Here is a 15890-nt window from a genome sequence, read left to right as displayed (position 1 = left end):
AGAGCACGGAGAGTCTGTGGAGCAGCAGGATTAGTAATCAAAACAGGAGATAATCCAGCTCTTTGTTCCTTTAAAACTCATAATTTACTGAAGCAATACTTTAACCCCTTAAGCCCCGAGGGTGGTTTGCACGTTAATGACCAGGCCAATTTTTACAATTCTGACCACTGTCCCTTTATGAGGTTATAACTCTGGAACGCTTCAACGGATCCCACTGATTCTGACATTGTTTTCTCGAGACATATTGTACTTCATGATAGTGGTAAAATTTATTTGATATTACCTGCGTTTATTTGTGAAAAAAATGGAAATTTGGCAAAAATTTTGAAATTTTGCAATTTTTCAACTTTGAACTTTTATGCCCTTAAATCACAGAGATATGTCACACAAAATACTTAATAAGTAATAAAACACATTGCTGTCTATGTGAACGCATGTGGCCGCAAGCACATGCGTTTGCTTGCGTTCGTGAATGCATGCGTTGCACCAGAGAAAAACATGTGTAGACACTGATTAGCCACCCCCCACATACAAGGTGATAAAGGGAGGGAGTGGACAGTAGTTGCAGGTCACTACTCAGCAGACAGAGAAGCAGAGCAGATGTAGGCCAGAACTTTTGAGGAAACAAGACACTGAACAATGTGAGTATATCAAAGCCAATGCCTTTATCTTCTATTTTCTGTCTCTACATGTCTTAATTTCTGCCATTTCTTTCTTTCTGCATGCATCAGAATGTCTTCTTCTTCTGATGAGGAGCAATGGTGTGGGCCTTCTCAAGCCGAACATGTCAGTGAAGTGAGTACTCACCTCCTCAGATTGGTAAGTATTCACTGTCACATCTACACATATGACAATTTTTTTTTCCTTTTTTTAGAGCACTTCTTCCACTGCGCCAGAGGGTGAGCAGGAGAGGCGGGGTGACGGTCGGATGTCAAGGCAGCAGCGTGTAAGTATACCCGGCTGACTGTTTACTGTATCCTCACTTTAGTATTCTTGAATCTTCCTTTCTTTACTTTCCTATTTCTTTACATTTTTCTTCTGGACTCCTTTTTTAGCTTGACTTTCCTTATTCATGCCATTTCTTAGCCTGTTTTCTTTCTTTTCCTTAGGTTAATGTATACAACATTTAATGTCTTCATTTATGTTTTAGGTTCCAGAACGGGATGAGGACCTCATTGACAACGATATCCTCATATCCCTGGTCCATGAGCGAGTCCCGTTGTGGGACACCCGGGTTCCACAGCACTCGGACAACGTGACGATCCGGCGCCTATGGAATGAGGTGTCCAAAGCGATGTGGGATGGCTGGGACAACGCCCCGACTCGGTTCCGAACTGCATTTTGTAAGTATTGCAATTCAGTGTGAAGCAGCAGAGACCTTAGCCGTGCTCACACAACTGTGTGTGATGACACAAACTCTCAGCAGTTCCTCTCATCACACACAGTTGTGTGAGCCAAAAGTACATTGTCTAACCATTATGTTTTGTTTTTTCAACAGTGCTCAAAGTCAAAACACGTTGGCGTTCGATGAAGGACCGCTTCAACAAGGACCTGTGTCAAGAGAGCCGTGTTCCCAGTGGTTCTGGAACAAGGATCCGAAAGCATAAATACCATCGCATTCTGGCATTTTTAAGACCGGTCCTTGCCCGGAGAACGTAATTATTTCTCCTGTGCATTAGGGTTGTGTTGCCATAATCTGTATGTTTCAATTCAACAAGAGTTGGCGTTTATTTAGTTTTTGGTATTAATTTTTTTTTCCTTTGTTCACAGCACATGGAGCAGCACTGTTGACCCAGGTTCTGGAGCAGTCCTTCATCAGACAGCCATGGACCCGTCCCAGCCATCCAGCAGCGCTGCAGCAAGTGGGCCTGGCTGCCACACTAACTGGAGACCAGGAAGCTGGTCCATCAGGTGTTCCCCTTTCCCAGTCCTCTGCCCCTTTTTTGGGGGGCTCCTCCCGGCTGTGGCAGAGGGCATCGGACAGGTCACTCATGCCCAAATTTTTGCACTTGAGCACGGTTTTTCACGATGGACTCAAGGCTTTAGGTGACCGACTGGATACTGCCATTAGCCATATGAATACACGTATCCAGGAGGTCACCAAAAGCCTTGACCAAGTAAAAGCCGACCTCCAGAGGCCAACACATCATTTTTTTAACCAAATTGAACAGGGCATATCGGAACACCTTACTCCTGATCTCCAGCTTAGTGTCATGCAGGCCTGTAATGCTGCTTACGTGCAGGCTATGCAACAGAGTCGCTATTTTCAGCAGACAGTGACGGCATATCCACCTGTGCCTACACTGTCACGCTTTACCTTATGCCGACCTCTGCTGCATACCACTGCATGGCTACCTCCATTCCTAGCACTGCCGGACACCACTACAGCACCACCACCATGCCGAGTGCTGTTGGACAGCCCACTGCCACCATCATGACAACTGCTGCTCCTGCTTGGACTTCCTCCGCTGCCGCCACCATGCAGCAGCAGGACCCTGGCATGGCCTTCCGCTCCACCACCACCACGATGCAGCAGGACCCAGGCATGGCCTTCCGCTCCACCACCACCACGATGCAGCAGGACCCAGGCATGGCCTTCCGCTCCACCACCACAATGCAGCAGGACCCAGGCTTGGCTTTCTGCTCTCCGAGCACAATGGACCCTGGCATGGCCTTCCTCTCTACGAGCACTATGGACTCTGATATGGCTGCCCACTCTACAAGCACAATGGACCCTGGCATGGCCTTCCGCTCTATGAGCACTATGGACTGTGAAATGGCTGCCCGCTCTACGAGCACAATGGACCCTGGCATGGCCTTCCGCTCTACGAGCACTATGGACTCTGGCATGGCTGCATGCTCTACAAGCACTATGGACTCTGGCATGGCTGCATGCTCTACAAGCACTATGGACTCTGGCATGGCTGCACGCTCTACAAGCACAGTGCAGCCGGACCCCGACAGGTCACCCACCACGACCATGCCACAACAAATGAGCCCACCGAGGCTTCCCAGAACACGTAGATCCCAGAAAGGGAAAAAAAAATAAAAAAATGCATACTATCAGTATTCCTCTCCCCTCACCTCCCAGTGTGTCTGTAATGTCAGGTTTGTCTCACCCTTCCAGTGCGTCTCAAGCCTCTCATGTGTCAAGCTCCATCCCCGAACTACCAGACCCCACTAGTTTAATTGCCCCTTCTCCTGCCACCCCTGCGTCGTCCATAGGGGAAAGCGGTGTTATAGACAAGCGAAACGTGCGTCGGGGTTTTTTGGGGCATCCACGCCCGGGTTTGGAACCTCCCTGCCTTTGGTAAGCATTTTGTTACTCTCTGGCCGATATACTGAGAGAGTGATCTTAGAATCCTGGCTGGCTTTTTTTTTTTTTTTTGCTTACCTTCTATGTGCAATATATTACTGCACTTGCACCTTATCTAATGCGATTTTTACACAGAGTGGGCAGGGGTAATCAGCAGGGTTCCTTCTTTTCTGTTTCAATTTCCTGCAGATACTTGTTTTTTGATGTAATGGATTTAGTATGTTGATTTTTTTGAAGTACAAATAAATTTACTATTTTTATACCTAATGACTCCTATATGATATATATATTTTGGAGTTGGTTTGCTTTGCTGTTTCTTTTGTTTTGGAATGGGCTATTTTTAGGCCCTATTGTAATGATTACAATATGTTATTGAGGTTTTTGTTTCTATTAACACTTTTTTTTTGGCCACATCATAGCTCCAGTAGTTAGCAAATACAACACTTTGTGTGTCTTTAGGTGGACCAAAAAATGTATTCTGGTATTTTCTCCATAATTTCTTCGTTCTGCTTAGTCTGTGACAAGTGTTGCAGACTGAAGAGAAAATGGTGGCAATGCAATGCAGAACTATACTCAACAGGTCAGGTGTCCAAAAACTCATTAGTTAGGACACCTGACCTGGTGAGTAGAGAACAGCCTTGTATAACCTCCTTTTTCTCTTCTGTGTACGTAATCTATTTCACACAAAGTGAGGGAAAATGGCGGTCATAAAAGGCATATCTATGCTCACCTGGACATGTGTCAAAAATAGTGAATTCATGAGGCTGTTAAATGTGCATCATGAATTCATTATTTCTGACACCTGACTTGATGAGTATAGATCTGTTTTGTATTAAACAGCCATTGTCTCTTCAGTCTGCGTCCAATGGATACTGCAGAACAGAATCAGGACGCAATGACGTCAACAACCTTACCACTAATAACCTGGCTGCCGTCACACTAGCAGTATGTGGTCAGTATTTTACATCAGTATTTGTAAGCCAAAACCAGGAGTGGAACAATTAGAGGAAAAATATAATATAAACATATTTAGCACTTCTGCATTTATCACCTACTCCTGGTTTTGGCTTACAAATGCGTCTAAAAAACCCCGCGTTTGTACGTGTTTCTATGTGTTTTTTCCTGCACTTGTGGATGCAGATTAAACGCTGCGGATTCTAACGCAAATGTGAAACTAGCCTAACAGGAGAAATTGGACCCCACAAGTTGTTGTGCAGTTTGTCCTGAGTACGCTGATACCCCATATGTGGGGGGGAAACCACCGTTTGGGTGCATGGCAGAGCTCAGAAGGGAAGGAGCGCCATTTGGAATGCAGACTTAGATGGATTGGTCTGCAGGCGTCACAATGCATTTGCAGAGCCCCTGATATACCTAAACAGTAGAAACCCCCCACAAGTGACCCCATATTGGAACCTAGACCCCCCAATAAACTTATCTAGATGTGTTGTGAGAACTTTGAACCCCCAAGTATTTCACTACAGTTTATAACGCAGAGCCGTGAAAATAAAAAATCATTTTTGTCCCACAAAAAAATGGTTTTTTAGCCCCCCAAATTTTTATTTTCCCAAGGGTAACAAGAGAAATTGGACACCAGAAGTTGTTGTGCAATTTGTCCTGAGTATGCTGATACTCCATATGTTGGGGTAAACCCCTGTTTGGGCGCACTGGAGAGCTCAGAAGGGAGAGAGCACTGTTTTACGCAGAATTGGCTGGAATTGAGACCGGACGCCATGTCGCGTTTGGAGAGACCTGATGTGCCTAAATAATGGAAACCCCCAATTCTAACTGAAACCCTAACCCAAACACACCGCTAATCCCAACCACACCCCTAACCCCAACCACACCCCTAACTCTAACACACCCCTAACCCTAATCCCAACCATAACCCTAACCACACCCGTAACTCTAATCCCAACCGTAAATGCAATCCAAACCCTAACCCTAGCCCCAAGTCTAACCCTAGCCCAACCCTAACCCCAATCCTTGCCCCAACCCTAGCCCCACCCTAACTCCAGCCCTAGCCCTAACGGGAAAATGGAAATAAATACATTTTTTAAATTTTTCTCTAACTAAGGGGGTGATGAAGGGAGTTTGATTTACTTTTATAGTGGGATTTTAGCGGATTTTTAAGATTGGCAGCTGTCACACACTAAAAGACGCTTTTTATTGCAAAAAATATATTTTTGCGTTACCACATTTTGAGAGCTCAAATTTTTCCATATTTTGGTCCACAGAGTCATATGACGTTATGTTTTTTGCAGGACGAGTTGACGTTTTTATTGGCAACATTTTCGGGCACGTGACATTTTTTGATCGCTTTTTATTTCTTTTTTTTTTGGGGGGGGGCGTTTGGAAAAATGGATAAAGCAGTTTTATTCTTTGGATCAGTACGATTACAGCGATACCTCATTTATATCATTTTGTTATGTTTTGGCGCTTTTATACGATAAAAACTATTTTATAGAAAAAAATAATTATTTTTGCATCGCTTTATTCTGAAGACTATAACTTTAATTTTTTCGCTGATGACGCTGTATGGTGGCTTGTTTTTTGTGGGACAAGATGACGTTTTCAGCGGTACCATGGTTATTTATATCTGTCTTTTTGATCGCGTGCTATTCCACTTTTTGTTTGGCGGTATGATAATAAAGCGTTGCTTTTTGCCTCTTTTTAAAAAATTTTTTATGGTGTTCACTGAAGGGGTTAACTAGTGGGACAGTTTTATAGGACGCAGTGATAGTAAATATGTGCACGTTTATTGTTGTTTTTTTTAAATTTAGATAAAGGAATGTATTTATGGGAACAATATATAAATATTTTTTTTCTTTATCTAGGATTATTTTATTTTCTCTTACACATCTAAATATATATATATTTTTTTTACTTTATATAACATTGCCCCAGGGGGGGACATCATGTTATAAGGTCAGATCGCTGATCTGACACTTTGCAGTGCACTATGGCAGATCAGCGATCTGACGTGCATTGCTCCAGGCTTACAGGCGCCTGCTCTGAGCAGGCGCTGGTAAGCCACCTCCCTGCAGGACCCGGATGCAGCCCCGGGGCCATTTTGGATCCGGGGTCTGCAGGGAGGAGACGCTCGGTACAAGGTGAGCACATCGCCTTGTACCGAGGGTCTCAGGGAAGCACGCAGGGAGCCCCCTCCCTGCGAGATGCTTCTCTATGCCCCCGGAACGCTACAATCATGTTTGATCGCAGTGTTCCAGGGGTTAATGTGCGAGGAGCGGTCCGTGACCGCTTCTGGCACATAGTGCCGGATGTCAGCTGCGATAGTCAGCTGACACCCAGCCGCGATCGGCCGCGCTCCCCTTGTGAGCGCGGCCGATCGCTATGACGTACTATCCCGTCCCTGGGAATTACGTCCCAGGTCACCTTGACGGGATAGTACGTCATATGGGAATAAGGGGTTAAAACCTAGAATCATATCATGCAACATAAGTGTCACGGATCCCTGGGGCAGCAGGTGACACTTATTCTGCATGATATGATGCTGGATTTTAAAGTATTGCTTCAATAAATGATGGGTTTTAACCCATTCCTGACATGCACCGTACTAGTACTGCTCTGTGGGAACTGCATTTCCGCAAACCACAGTACTAGTAAGGCGGCATGATCGCGCGGCCTCACGGTGAGCGCCGTGGCGATCGCGTGCTGGTGTCAGCTCTATGTGACAGCTGACACCCCGCAGCAATGCCCACAATCGGCGTAGTCAGAACAAATTGTACAACAACTTTGGGGTCCAATTTCCCCTTTTACCCTTGGTAAAATAAAACAAATTGGGTCTGAAGTAAAATTTTTGTGAAAAAAAGTTAAATGTTCAATTTTGTTTAAACATTCCAAAAATTCCAGTGAAGCACCTGAAGGGTTAATAACACTTCTTGAATGTGGTTTTGAGTACCTTGAGGGGTGCAGTTTTTAGAATGGTGTCACTTTTGGGCATTTTCTGTCATATAGGCCCCTCAAAGTCACTTCAAGTGTGAGGTCGGTCCTAAAAAAATGGTTTTGCAAATTATGTTGTAAAAATGAGAAATCGCTGGTCAACTTTTAACCCTTATAAATTCCTAACAAAAAAAAATTATGTTTCCAAAATTGTGCTAATGTAAAGCAGACATGTGGGTAATGTTATTTATTAACTATTTTGTATGATATGACTCTGATTTAAGGGCATAAAAACATAAATTTTCAAAATTTTGCCAAAACTTCTGTCTTTTCACAAATAAACGCAAGTCATATCGAAGAAATGTTACCACTATCATAAAGTACAATATGTCACGAGAAAATCTCAGAATCGCCAGGATCCGTTAAATATGCAAATTGCCTCTTCTGAGAAAAAGAGGACTTAAACTCTATAGCGCCACCTGTTGGAAGTAGGATCCGTTGAAGCATTTCAGAGTTATGACCTCAAAGTGACAGTGGTCAGAATTGAAAAGAATGTCCTGGTCAGGAAGTTGAAAACAGGCCTCGGGGTGAAGGGGTTAAAGGAAAAAAAGAGATGGATTACTTCCTCTTTCAATTGCTTATTTCTCAGGGTTGTTAAAAAGTGACACGTATGAATAAGTACCCTTAACTGTCGTTGTTAAAAGGCGTATCAGAGGTCGTTAAGGGGTTAACACTTGAATTGTCCTTCTGTTTGGGAGGTGTCCTCACTGGAGATATATAGTAACCTCTTTTACTTGTGTTTGCACTATTTTGTGCACTTTTAGCTACATGCATTTGCACCTTATATTTTTGCAAACACTGCACTTTCCTAACCTGTATTGACTAATTCATAAAAGGATCTTTCAAATAGTTTGGTTATATATATATATATATATATATATATATATATAGATATAGAATGTTTTGAATAATGTTCCATAAACTGCTATGTATACACTTGCAATTTCTTATGAACTATATATAAATCATTTATTAGCTTTGCTAAATTTACATATAGGAACTGTCCTTGTATAATGATTGAGACTAAAACCCCTGGCAAAAATTATGGAATCGCCAGCCTTGGAGGATGTTCATTCAGTTGTTTAATTTTGTAGAAAAAAAGCAGATCACAGACATGGCACAAAACTAAAGTCATTTCAAATGGCAAATTTCTGGCTTCAAGAAACACTTAGGCTATGTCTCCACGTTCAGGATGGCCGGTGGTATCGCCGCAGCGGCGAAGCCGCTCGGCGCTAAGCCCCGCCCCCTTTCTGGGACGCGATCATGCCGGATGTGTTAACTCTTCACATCCGGGATGATCGCTCTGTCCCATAGGGCCCTGTGATATGCCTTGCGGGGACGCTGCGTCCCCGCAAGGTGTACGGACATGCTGCGATCTGAAAAGACGCGCAGCATGTCCGTAGTCGCAGGGCCGCCGCGTGCGGGTTTCCACGCATAGTGGAGACGGGATTTCATAAAATCCCCTCCACTATGCTGGAACATCTGGACGCTGCTTGTTTGACGCTGCAGCGCTGCGCAGCGTCAAACAAGCAGCGTTTCCTGAACGTGGAAACATACCCTAAAAGAAATCAAGAACAAAAAATGTGGTAGTCAGTAAGGGTTTCTTTTTTTAAAGACAAAAGAAAAAATCCAGCTCACCATAGTTGTAGTCCCTGGAGGCTCGGAGCACGGAAACACTGTGTCAAGGCGTGAGGAATGCAGGAAATAGAAAAAAATCCAGCTCAACGAGGTGGTGAAAAAGCAAAGTCTTGGTACTTTATTCACTTCATATCAAAAAATAGAGGATAAAACAACAGCACAATATAATTAAAAACACTATCTACGCGTTTCTGGTGACATAGCACCCTTAGTCAGACTTTGCTTTTTCACCACCTCGTTGAGCTGGATTTTTTTCTATTTCCTGCATTTCTTTTTTTAACCAAGCATAGGGAAAAAAATTATGGAATCACTCAATTCTGAGGAAAAAATTATGGAATCATGAAAAACAAACAACAAAAACCAACTCCAAAACGTCTCTAGTATTTTGTTGCACGACCACTGGCTTTTATAACAGCTTGCAGTCTCTGAGGCATGGACTTAATGAGTGTCAAACAGTCCTCTTCATCAATTTCCGCGGCAATTCTGCAACGTGTGAACTTAGCCTTACTCTGTTATACTTTTGTACTAACATAATACCTCTGCTGCTGTTGGCAATATATGCTTACATAAAACCTCCACATGGATCAATTCAACTACTAAACGTTTCACCTTGTATAAACCACACATTGTACCAGTTGTGTTTGGATTCTGCAGAAAATCCCCCCCCTTTTTTAATTGTTGTTCTTAAAAACTTTTGTTGAAATGAAATGTATATTTTCTCATCTATTGTGCTGTGTATGGGAGTAATTTCTTGTAAGTTATCTCTAGCATATAGACTCCAATCTAATCAATTTATCACGTTTGATTGCCTATGGAGAGAAGGTGTTGTTCTGTCAGCTGGAGAGTTTGTTTGCTGCTTCCATTAGGGAGTGGAACCTTGTTTTCCACTGGTGGTTGATATAGGCCACCGCAGCACAGTTGTCTGATATGACACGGACATGGCGACCAAGTAGGGGAGAAAGCCCTTTAGAGCTCTTTCTACTGTCTACAACTTCTTCAGGTTTGACAACTGACTCCTCTCAAAGAGTGACCAAGAACACTGAATTGCTTGATGTCCCAGGTGTGCCGCCCCCCCCCCAAGCTAAATTGCTTGCATTTGTTGTGGTCATGTCGCTCACAAACCTCATTGATTGGACTCCACCCCTAATGTTAGGTTTGCCCTGTCTGTCCACCACAAGAGGGAATTTCTGGTTTCTAAAGAAAGTTCCACCTTTCCTTCTAACTGTCTTTTTAGCAACCTCTGTGCAGACAAAATTTCTCACTGAAGCTGCCTTGTGTGGAGCTGGGCCCACATCACCACTGGGATGCAGAATGTTAGAGTTCCCAACAGAGACATTGCCTTCCTTGGGGTCAATATTGGCACTTCTATCACTGCTGAGGCAAGGGCTACTACCTTGTCCGTATGGTTTTCAGGTAAAAAAGACAAGTCTGAGGTTCAGAGTTTAGAATGAGGGCTAGGAATGACTGTATTCTTACTGGATTTAGCCTTGACTTATGAGTGTTTATAATCCAGCCAAGATCTTTCAAGATAACTCTTACATCTTCCAATTGTATTGCACAGTGCTCCTCTGAATTCCCTACTATCAGGAAGTCTTCTAGGTAAGGAACTATAATGGTGTTCCTGAAGCAAAGGTAGGCAATCATCTCGTCTATTACCTTGGTGAAGATTCTTGGGGCCACAGACAGACCGAATGGATGAGCTCTAAATTGGTAATGTTTTATTTCCTCCTGTATGTACAAGGCAACTATCAGGTACTTTTGATGGTCTAGATCAGTGTTTCCCAAACTCCAGTCCTCACGGACCCCAACAGGTCATGTTTTCAGGATTTCGTTAGTATTGCCAGGTGATGGAAGTATCAGGAGTTCCTGATTTAAGTTCTTCAGATTGATGATGGTTCTGAATGAACCGTATGTTTTTTTTTTGGTAAAAAAAAGGTGGGGGGAATAATATCCCCTTCCCTTTTCTTCTTCTGGAACCTCGCTCAAAACCAGTTTCGCTATCAAGCCTCAGGTAGTTGATAAAAATCTATTTTTAGACCTATTCTTATTATGTCCAGAACCCAGCTGTGGGAAGAGATGTTCTGCCAGGCCTGAACAAAGCCCACCATGAACAGTGCTTCCAAAAACCTGAAAGCTGATGCCACAGGCATGTAGCCTGCTTTTCTGACTGCCGTCACAGGAATGGGCAAGAGCTATTCTTCTATCTTCACCAGAGAATTTCAGTACAAGGTTCCCATCAAGGACAGGAAACCAACTGATGCAGGGGAGAGGTGCCACCCTTTTATTTTAGTAGGCTTCCTGTCCTTGGTGTGTGAATCCCTCTCAGGTGTGATGTCGTGGGTGAAGTGAAAAAATGGTCACAGTACAATTTGGTTTGCGTGTGTGATCTGCTATATTTTGGGTCTCAGCTTGCCTGACTAACCAAAGAAAAGAAACTTGCACTGGGAGGTGGTCCGTCACGCGAGGATCAGTGGCGTGCTACCTCCAGCTGAGAAGTCTCTGCCCAGCGGTCTCGCTTGGTTGTACTGGCTAGGTGAGGTAGGTGGCAAGAATATCGCCTGGTTTTCTTCCACAAAACACCCTGATGAGAGATTTCACTTCGCTGTTCCAACTTCCTCCGAAAAGTGGTCAGAGTATAGACTGATTGACATTGATAATACACCCAGCTGGAAGGTCTCTGCTAGCTGATCTGAAATACTCTAGGAAAAGACATCCACGTAAAATGTTACTTGCTTGTGCAATATGACTTAAGGTACCTTCACACGAAGCGACGCTGCAGCGATAGCGACAACGATGCCGATTGCTGCAGCGTCGCTGTTTTATCGCTGGGGAGCTGTCACACAGACCGCTCTCCAGCGACCAACGATGCCGAGGTCCCCGGGTAACCAGGGTAAACATCGGGTTGCTAAGCGCAGGGCCGCGCTTAGTAACCCGATGTTTACCCTGGTTACCAGCGTAAAAGAAAAAAAAACAAACAGTACATGCTCACCTGCGCGTCCCCCGGCGTCCGCTTCCTGACACTGACTGAGCTCCGGCCCTAACAGCACAACGGTGACGTCACCGCTGTGCTTTCACTTTCACTTTAGGGTCGGCGCTCAGTAAGTGTCAGGAAGCAGACGCTGGGGGACGCGCAGGTGAGCATGTACTGTTTGTTTTTTTTACTTTTACGCTGGTAACCAGGGTAAACATCGGGTTACTAAGCACGGCCCTGCGCTTGGTAACCCGATGTTTACCCTGGTTACCAGTGTAAAACATCGCTGGTATCGTTGCTTTTGCTTTCAAACACAACGATACACGGCGATCGGACGACCAAATAAAGTTCTGGACTTTATTCAGCGACCAGCGACATCACAGCAGGATCCTGATCGCTGCTGCGTGTCAAACTAAACGATATCGCTAGCGAGGACGCTGCAACGTCACGGATCGCTAGCGATATCGTTACAAAGTCGTTTCGTGTGAAGGTACCTTTAATGAGAGGATACACTGCTCAAAGATAACACACTACACTGAGTATGAGAACAGTCAGGTTCACTTGGAAAGTTACATCATGTTAAGAGAACTCTGCCTGCTAATCCAACCACTATAGCACAGGGAATAGAGTACAGTGAGCAATATGTCAGACTGAGAAAGGATTGTGATGATCCGACCCTTCAGGAAGTGGTCAGAATATAGTCTGGTCTGCTACCATGATCTCCCAGAACAGAGGGCACAGCCATAGCAGCTCTCACAATCCGCACTGCTAAGAGGACTCGCCTACCTGTTCTAACTTATTGGGAAGAATGTTCAGGGTACGGTCTAGCTCACATGAACAATACACCCTCTTTCAACAGCGGGTCAGGCCAACAAGCTAGACCAGGCATGTCAAACTCAGGGTACCCCGAGGGCCACATGAGTAACAAGAGGTTGTTGCGAGGGCCGCACACAGCAGCTAATGTCACACACATATTTTAACAGCAGTCATGAAAACAAGATATGAAGTAGTAATATGTAACAGCAACATATATTTGCAGTGCGCAACAGCAACTAATATATTTAACAAAAATACAGCAATTAAAAACTAAACATGTATTTGTTATCATTTTTTTCAATCATTAGTGTTTCGTCCTGAGGCTTGACACCTCTTTGTGCTAACAATTGTTGGTATATCAGGCTGAAATGACAACGCAGTGCCTACTTTGATCAAAGATGATAAGTGGTGATCAGTCAGCCTTGTTCTCTGAGAAGATTTTGTTAGTTTTATTATAAAAGAAAATAACTGTTCGCAAACATAGGCTGAACCAAACACTGCCATAATCTTTGTGGCAAACTTTTTAAAGTTGTTAAACTTTTCAGGAAGGTATGAAAAGAAACCAGGTATTCCCACTTCAAGATACTTTGCTCAGAGTGTAGAATCAGATTGTATTTCTAAAAGTTCCATCTGCAGGCTGTCTTCTGCCTTTGCAACATCAAAGGTGAATGGTGCTGAGAATAATGCAAACTGATGTTCAAAAGATGAGAAATCACAAAATCTTTCCTGGAATTCCTTTGACAATAGCTTCAGATGACTGCAATACTTAGCAAAGATAAGTACAGACTCAGTATTAGCTGTGTTTTTTAACTCTTTGCACGTAGGAAAATGAACTAAATTTTCATTTGACAACTGCGACTTCCATAAGCTTAGTTTTGCAAGGAAGCACTTGATATCATCATACAGATTAGTGATGAGTTTGTTTTTACCTTGTAATTTCAGATTAAGATCAGTTAAATTTGCAGTTATATCCACAGCAAAAGCCAGGTCTTGTAGTAAACCAGACGGAAAACTGCTGCGTATCCGCAGCGGCCAATCCGCACCGTGTGCACACAGCCTGACAGTGAGAGAGAGGCCAGAACGAGGCTCCCATAGACTCACATTGATTAGTGACCTCTGCGCTGCTCCATGAAACACTGGAGCCTTGGACAGGCCACAAACTGCAGGAGCCGGAGCCGAGCATAGACTAAAACAGATGAAAACGCCAGAAGGTGAGTATCAGACAGAGGGCAGGGGACGCGGATTTTCAGCACCGCTCCAGCAATGAAATAAAAAATAATGCTGGAGTGGTGCTGTAAATGTGATGCAGCTCTTGGTTACTGTATGCGGCTCCTTATACTAATACTCATAAAAGACCCAGGTGGTACGTATCAAAAGCCCCCGGCCCCCCCCCCCCCCCATCTCCAGCGTCCCCAGACAGCAAATATTATGTGATGGAGTACATATAATATCAGAACTAAACATTATAATATTCAGCCCCCAGTGACCTGTCCCCCCTCCCCCACTTCAGTCCCAATACCCCCATCAACTCACATCCACCCACTCAGTGCCCTGTCCCACCTCCCCCACCTTCTGCCCTCACAACCACCAAATGGTCTCACATTCACCCCTCAGTACCCTGTCCCCCATCACTCACTTTCAGCCCCCACAATACCCCAACGGTCTCAGTGACATACCTGAATGTAATAAACCTAATAAGTCCAATCCCCAGCACTTACTGATAACGTTTGCACTGCAGGCAGGACCAGGAAGTGTGAAATGCAAGTTGTGGGCACTAGGACCCAGCGTACCTGAGCAAATCCCTGCATGCACAGAGTGAAGAAAACTGCAGCCATGGGAAAAGCTTCATGATCAGGTCAGAGGGGCGAAACCATTCACTGCAGGGGGGAGACTCTGCAGCCAGCCACTGTGCTAGCAGCGTGCAGAGTCTCCATCAGACGGGAGCAGACATTATACTGCTCTTCTCCTATGCGTTGTTCTGCCTCGTCACAGAAGTGGCCCTGGCTCCCAGTGGGCCCCTTCATGTGACAGGGCCCAGGGCGATGGCCCTCTCTGCCCCCCCAGTAGCTACGCTAACAGCACCAATGGCAGGTTACATACAGATGGTGTTCCACCAGTTCATAGAGTAACAGCTCTCCATTTGCATCACAATTATTTATAATCTGAGTGCTCACCCCTCTCTTTAGTTTTTAATGGTTACATACAGGAGGGCCACTCACTTGCTTGGACTTTGCCTGTGCGGCAGTGGGTCCCTTCTTCCTCAGCATGGTCACAGTATCCCAGTCACTCTCAGCCACGACTCTTCCTCCGCTCACAACAAAACTGACTTAGGTGATCAGCAGCCACGCGAGTCGCAGATGTACAAAACTCACGATCAGCACTTCCGGCTCTTCATTCATTGGCCCATATCCCTGCATATGACCTGCTTACGTGATCAGCAGCCGACCAAAGTACACGTGTCATGGATTGACACGGAGCTAGTTGGTCGGCTGCTGATCACGTAAGCAGGTCATATGCAGGGATATGGGCCAATGAATGAAGAGCAGGAAGTGCTGATCGTGAAGTTTTGAGCACCTGCGGCCCGCACAAAAGTCTCAAACTTTGTGTTTAGAGACAAAGTTTGAGACTTTTGTGAGGGCCGCAGATATGCCTGTGAAGGGCCGCATGCGGCCCTCGGGACGCGTGTTTGACATGCCTGCCCTATAACAAAAGGATAGGTCATGGAAATACAGCATCTCAGATCCTTCTTTCTCCTGACATCATCCATTAGGGAAGAGCCAGGAGGCCACCATACACATCAGACTGTTGGATGATCCTACCAAGATCAGAAGGTTTGGATAACTTTAGTATAATATGTATGTAAGGGGTCTTTTATACATGTATGTGCAAGGAAATCATTTCCTTTTTCTGTTTACAAAGATGAAAGCCTGGCATTTAACTCACCAATAGGATCCACCCAAATTGCAATATTTTCTAGAGGAATGCACACACTGACAGCATCTAAAGCCTCATCTGTCAGACTCACTTCCTGGTGAACAGCTTTTGCTAAGGTCTTGGCAGCAGCTTGGTTGTTATCTAGTACCCGCTGCAGTAGGCTGGCAGTTTCTGCCTCTGTAGGGCAGACTTTAACTATTATTTTCTCTCCTACAAGTGAAAAACAAATTAGCATGATATTACCAAATATGATTT

At 44.5% G+C, this 15890-nt stretch overlaps 1 protein-coding gene across 12 annotated transcripts in view; it reads right to left on the bottom strand.

Moving 5' to 3' along the window:
• INPP1 (inositol polyphosphate-1-phosphatase) overlaps positions 1–15890 on the bottom strand; it is a 410629-nt gene that overhangs the window by 197985 nt on the left and 196754 nt on the right. For 10 of the 12 annotated variants that reach the window (XR_013218272.1, XR_013218273.1, XM_077275654.1 and 7 more), the window contains one exon: positions 15645–15845. The exons of the other annotated variants lie outside the window; for them this stretch is intronic. Coding sequence is in view for 8 of the 10 variants with exons in the window: in XM_077275654.1 (XP_077131769.1) it covers positions 15645–15845 (201 nt within the window). In the remaining 2 variants the exon portion in view is untranslated. The remainder of the gene's footprint in view (positions 1–15644; positions 15846–15890) is intronic. 12 annotated transcript variants of the gene reach the window in all.

The sequence above is a fragment of the Ranitomeya variabilis genome, chromosome 7, assembly GCF_051348905.1.
Source record: "Ranitomeya variabilis isolate aRanVar5 chromosome 7, aRanVar5.hap1, whole genome shotgun sequence".
In the NCBI taxonomy this organism is placed as follows: Eukaryota; Metazoa; Chordata; class Amphibia; order Anura; family Dendrobatidae; genus Ranitomeya; species Ranitomeya variabilis.
This window is presented reverse-complemented; position numbering and strand designations above follow the sequence as displayed.